Source organism: Otolemur garnettii, unplaced genomic scaffold, assembly GCF_000181295.1.
Source record: "Otolemur garnettii isolate 467f Iridium unplaced genomic scaffold, OtoGar3 scaffold00122, whole genome shotgun sequence".
Taxonomy (NCBI): Eukaryota; Metazoa; Chordata; class Mammalia; order Primates; family Galagidae; genus Otolemur; species Otolemur garnettii.
In genome coordinates this window covers 3,262,306-3,268,247 of record NW_003852517.1, presented here as the reverse complement: position 1 = coordinate 3,268,247, position 5,942 = coordinate 3,262,306, and the positions used below count along the sequence as shown (strand labels likewise).

At 37.8% G+C, this 5,942-nt stretch overlaps 1 protein-coding gene across 2 annotated transcripts in view; it reads right to left on the bottom strand.

Moving 5' to 3' along the window:
- ATP6V1A (ATPase H+ transporting V1 subunit A) overlaps nt 1-5,942 on the bottom strand; it is a 62,814-nt gene that overhangs the window by 22,003 nt on the left and 34,869 nt on the right. For both annotated transcript variants that reach the window (XM_003797705.3, XM_023517818.1), the window contains 2 exons: nt 3,427-3,578; nt 131-293 (listed from right to left, as the gene is read on the bottom strand). In XM_003797705.3, the coding sequence (XP_003797753.1) occupies nt 131-293; nt 3,427-3,578 (315 nt within the window). The remainder of the gene's footprint in view (nt 1-130; nt 294-3,426; nt 3,579-5,942) is intronic.

Below are 5,942 nucleotides of genomic sequence, written 5' to 3'. Positions count from 1 at the left end.
ATCATTGTTGTTTGGCGGGCCCGGGCTGGGGATTCGAACCCGCCACCTTAGGTGTATGTGGCTGGCGCCTTAGCCGCTTGAGCCACAGGCGCCGAGCCTCTAAATTATTATTTAAAAGCTATACACAGACCTCTGGGAAGTCTCGCAGAACTTCAGACATCTCATTTCCTCTTTCACCACATCCTACATAGATGATTACATCACTGTTGGAATACTTGGATAGAGACTGTGAGATCACTGTCTTTCCACAGCCAAAAGCCCCAGGGATAGCAGTAGTTCCTCCCTGTACACACCTGAACAAAGAAAACAAAGTTCAGATTACTCATCCTGACAAATAAAGTAGGTAAGTAACACAAAAATACAAGTTAAAGAAAGCACTCGGAAATATTTTTATCTATACATACACATGTAAAAATCTACAGATATAGCAACTGCTTGCCTACTTTGTACCTATAATAATAAGTGTATGTTTTCTTATTCTTAATCATTTCTATCATCTTTAATGGCTGAAAAGTGAAAGTGTATTCTAGAAGTTGGAGAAGAGGAGTATATAAATAATAAAGTACATAATATAATGACATTCTGAACACTTATGTTAATTCATGAAAAGAATACAGAAATTAAAGTCAAAAGAAAAATAACTTTTGAAAATTGTCTCCAGAGGCAAAAAAATAAGACCTAAAAATTCCTATCCTGTTCTGAAGTTTAATTATCAAAGAGGTTTTTGTTAAGATGCTAAGTTCCCTTTTATCCATTTAATAACTACTTTTGGAGTACTTCCTAAGTACTAAAACCTGTGCTTGGAGATGCTGCAGAGACAACAAACATGAAACAAGACAGCAGTGTTTCTGTACTCGCTTAGCTCAAATCCTCCCCCCTTGATATAAACTAGAGAGTGGTTACAGGACCACTTAGCAGCCACTTTCAAACTTTCCCTAAAAAGTGGCAGTGGACAGTAAAATCCCTTTAGGGAAGAAAGGGTGGATGTCACTTTGGGTTGTGTGTTCATACACTGAGCATATATGGTTGGGGAGAGTCCAGGCATGAAGAGATGGGATGTAACACTAAGGGAAATTTCTTTGTAACATCATGCATCATCACAAAAATTCATAGAAACATTACAACTTTAATCTTTGAAACAGACCTTTTTTGATATGAAATGAACATGCATTAAATCTTTTTCTTCTCTAAATCTTTCAGCGTATTTGATAGATTAAGAAAGCATGTCACGCTTCTCCTATGACTCTATCTACCTCTGTCAAATCACTTTTAACCTGGGGTGGGGTGGGGCTGGAAAGCTTGAAAATTTAGCAATCTTGTATGAAAAGCGCTATCACAGAAAACATCCAGGATCCTGTGAGAGTACAAAGAAGGAGTGCAAAGCCTGAGTGGATTGGGCTGGGGTTATGAAATTCTTCCGGAGAGTAGATAAGACCTGAAAGGAAACAGATGAAAGGAAATACATTCCAAGCAGATAGAACAGCATGTTCAAAGGCCAGGGATAAAACAGGCCACTGCTTGAGGAATTAAAGGTCCTTCAATATGCCAGAAGGGCAGTGAAGTAGCTAAGACAAAAATGGAAAAGAAGCAATGGCCAGATCACAGGTGACTTTGTAAGAAGTTTAAAATTGTGTATTTGTTTCAAGAGCAATGAAGAGCACTTTAACAGTTTCAAACAAAACAATAAAGATATCTGTTTTAGACAGTCCAATGTAGTTTGCAGGCTCCAATTTGTAGACAGAAGCTGACAACAAAGAGGATGTTTAAAAGAAGAAGTAGAAAGCAATATTCAAAGCTGTAGAGATTAAAAGAATACTAAAACTTGTTTCTTCAATTCATCACTAAGGGAGTGACTGATAAAATTAGTCAGAGTAATTACGGGTATGTTAAAGTCAAGGGCAATTAGGGTAGGAGAAGTGGACACAGAATTTACTCCTTCAAAAGGTTTGGCTGTGGAGATAAAAAAATAATGGTAAGTGGAAAGGGATAAAGGGTAGAAAAGAAGGAGATCCATGGAGAGACATGAGGGGGGTTACGCTCCAAAAAGAGGAAGTAGGGATGAATAAGAACATATGTTAAGTGAGTCTAATTGCAGGAAACTGAAAGATTCTCAAATCCCATGGCCTGTAAATTCTCTGTGAAAGATCTAGCATGATAATTTGTTGAGAAAGAAGAGGAAAGAAAAGTAGAGCTAAAGATCTGAGGCAAGCAGAGCAATCTGGAATAACTACTGAGAATATAAGAAAATGATAACTAGGAAAATGCAGGACTGCTATGCCATAGTAAGGTGAGGTGCCAATTTGCACTGATTATTTGATTATCTCAGAAGGCTGTTTATAGACATGAGAAAAGGAGATAGCAGGTTGACTCACAGTTGGAATTTTGCTTGGCAGTGTGATAAAACACAAAGGAACAAGAAAATGTATTATATTAGCAAATATTCATAAGAATGATAAGGGCCAGATGTGGTGGCTCATGCCTGTAACCCCAGCACTCTGGGAGGCTGAGGCAGGTGGATGGATTGTGCTCAGGAGTTCAAGACCAGACTGAGCAAGAGCAAGACCCTGTTTCTAAAAAGAGACCCTGTCTCTAAAAATAGCTGAACATTGTGGTAGGTGCCTATAATGCCAGTTGCCCAGGAGGCTGAAGCAAGAGAATTACTTAAGCCCAAGAGTTTGAGGTTGCTGTGAGCTATGACGCCACAACACTCTACCAAGGGCAACAAAGTGATACTGTAAAAAAAAAAAAAAAAAAAAGAATAAGCTGCATAGTGAAAAATATAGAAACAGGATGTGCTGATTGATAAAATAAGATAAGATAGAGATCTTAATGAAAGAGTAACATTCAGAGAACAAGTCTGAAGGGCAAGATACCACATTAAGAGTGTACATGTATGGGTTTGGTGGTCAGAGATTGAGCGTTTTCACTTCATAGCTTCAGTTTTTTCTGTGAATTAAATGAAGTCATTTGTTTGGAAAAGCCTGAGACTTAAAGAAAAAGAAGAAGGTTTTTAAGCAGTTGAAGAAAATGGAAAAGGCTACAAATTAAGAAAGATTAGCTGGGCAGCACAGAGAAAAAATCTGATTTTAGAAGTCATCAATTTATAGTGACACAAATCTAGTTAGTTATTCTAGGATAACTTAAAGACAGCTGTATGGGTACAGATTTCTTCTGAAAATTTTATTTTTCAAAAAGTTTCAGAAATAGATTTTCTGCTTACAGCTATGAAAATAAATCTTCTATAGTTTGACTTTAAGTACTGGCAAAGTTAAACATAATTAACTTAATTATAACATAATTCATCATTATTCTATATAAAATTTGTTATAGTATTAAATACATAAAATTTTTATCTATAAAAATAATGAAAAGATAAGCATATATAATAACTCTGAAAGAAAACTATGAGATACATCTCAAACTTACGGAAAAAGGGCATCAAGGACTCTCTGGCCAGTCAACAGAGGATGATTGGCAGGCAGCTTCTCAGTGACAGGCCGAACTTGACGTACAGGCCATACTTGGACCATGTTGAATTTCTCCTTTATACCTTCAAATTCAAGTTCTAAGACGACATCCTATAAAAACACAGTAAGATTTGGCTCAAGCCTATAATCCTAGCCCTCTGAGAGACTGAAGATAGCTTGAGTTAAGACTCCATCTCTACCAAAAATAGAAAAATTAGCCATGCATCATGGTGGGAGCCTGTATTCCCAGTTACTTGGAAGGCTGAGGAAGGAAGATCACTTGAACACAGGGGTTTGAGGTTGCTGTGAGCTAGGCTGACTAGAGACTAGTGAGACTCTGTCTCAAAAAAAAAGTAAAAGAAGGCTGGGCTTGGTGGCTCATGCTTGTAATCCTAGCACTCTGGGAGGCCGAGACAGGTGGATTGCTTGAGCTTACAAGTTCCAGACCAGCCTGAGCAAAAGTGAGACCCTGTCTCTACCAAAAAATGAAAAACTGAGGCAAGAGGATTGCTTAAGCCCAAGAGTTTGAGGTTGCTGTGAGCTATGACATCAAGGCACTCCATCGAGGGTGACAAAGTGAGACTCTGTCTCAAAAAAAAAAAAAAAAAAAAAAGGCTGGATTGTCAAATTTACTAGGTGTAGAATACAAATGTCTTTTTTTTTTTTTTTTTTGAGACAGAGCCTCAAGCTATCCCCCTGGGTAGACTGCCGTGGCATTACAGCTCACAGCAACCTCCAACTCCTGGGCTCAAGCGAGTCTCCTGCCTCCGCCTCCCAAGTAGCTGGGACCACAGGCGCCCGCCACAACGCCCGGCTATTTTTTGATTGCAGCCATCATTGTTGTTTGGTGGGTCCAGGCTGGATTCGAACCCGCCACCTTAGGTGTACGTGGCTGGCGCCTTAGCCAGTTGAGCTACAGGTGCTGAGCCAGAATACAAATGTCTTAACACAATAACTAAGAGAATGCTGTGAAGACTATGTTAACCAGTTTGATGAAAACATTTCAAATTGTATATAAAACTAGCACATTGTACCCCATAATTACATTAATGTACACAGCTATGATTTTATTAAAAAAAAATTAAAGGACAGTTGAGAATAAAAAAAAAAAATAGAGTGCTATGGTGTCACAGCTCATAGCAGCCTCAAACTCGGGCTTAAGCCATTCTCTTGCCTCAGCCTCCCAAGTAGCTGGGACTATAGGCGCCCACCACAATGCCCAGCTATTTTTTGGTTGCAGTTGTTTAGCTGACCTGGGCCAGGTTTAGAACGCGCCACCCTTGGTGTATGTGGCCGGTGCTGTAACCACTGTGCTACAGGCGCTAAGCCTACACTTTTTATTACAAATCTTTATGTACAGTTCTAAATATTTTTTAACCAGGTGCACTTATTACTTTTTTAATGATTAAAAAAATAGTCTTTTTGAAAGAAGTATATCAAGCATAAAAGGAGTAGTTAAATAAATGTTATGTAAACACATAGGAAGAAGTCTTAAAGGATGCACAAATAAGATGTTTTTATTGGGACTGGGACTGGAAGAGGAGAGAAGGAAAAGCTTTCATAATTTACTTTTCATTCTGTTTTGTTTACTTATAATGATCTTAAATTGCTTCAAGGAAAAACACTTATTTGCTAAGAATCCTACAAAACCCTAAAATGTATAATAAAGTTTAATTTTTTTTTTTTTAGACAGTCTCACTCTGTTGCCCTGGGTAGAGTGCTGTAGTGTCATAGCTCACAGCAACCTCAAACTCTTAGGCTTAAGTGATCCTCTTGCCTCAGTCTCCTCCTGAGTAGCTGGGGCTCCAGGTGCCTGTAACAATACCCAACCAACTCTTGAGCTCAAGAGATCTGCCCACCTTGGCCTCTCAGAGTACTAAGATTACAGGAGTGAGCCTCTGTGCCCAAAGTTGAATATTTTTAGTATTTATTTTTTAAAGTATTTAAATTAAATACTTATAAAAGAAAAAAGGTAATGAATAATATACTAACACTGGTGAACAGAGATGGTTAACTATTCACAAACTCTAAATTCCATGGCCCTTTAAAAATCTATAATTGTGTTGATACATGAATTTGAATTGTCTGCTTTAAGGTGGTTCCTCTATTTAAAGTGAGTGAATCTTTAAGCTAGTGAATGAGTCCAATTGAATGCCCAGCATCCTAATCTTAACTCTTGTTTTCTATTTGTTATAGAGCACCGCTTTATTCTTGTGAAATGACTAAAAATGTATTTTCTCTTATCGTATTTTATTGGGAGAAAATTATGTGTTACAATGATCTTAATATCTTCAAATCCATAAAGACTATTATGGCCTACTCTATTTGATATTATGTAACTATAAAATAATATTAAAAGATCAAGTTTTAGGGCAGCGCCTGTGGTTCAAGGAATAGGGCAGCAGCCCCATATACCAGAGCTGTCAGGTTCAAACCTGGCCCTAGCCAAAAACTGCAAAAAAAAAAAAAAAAAAA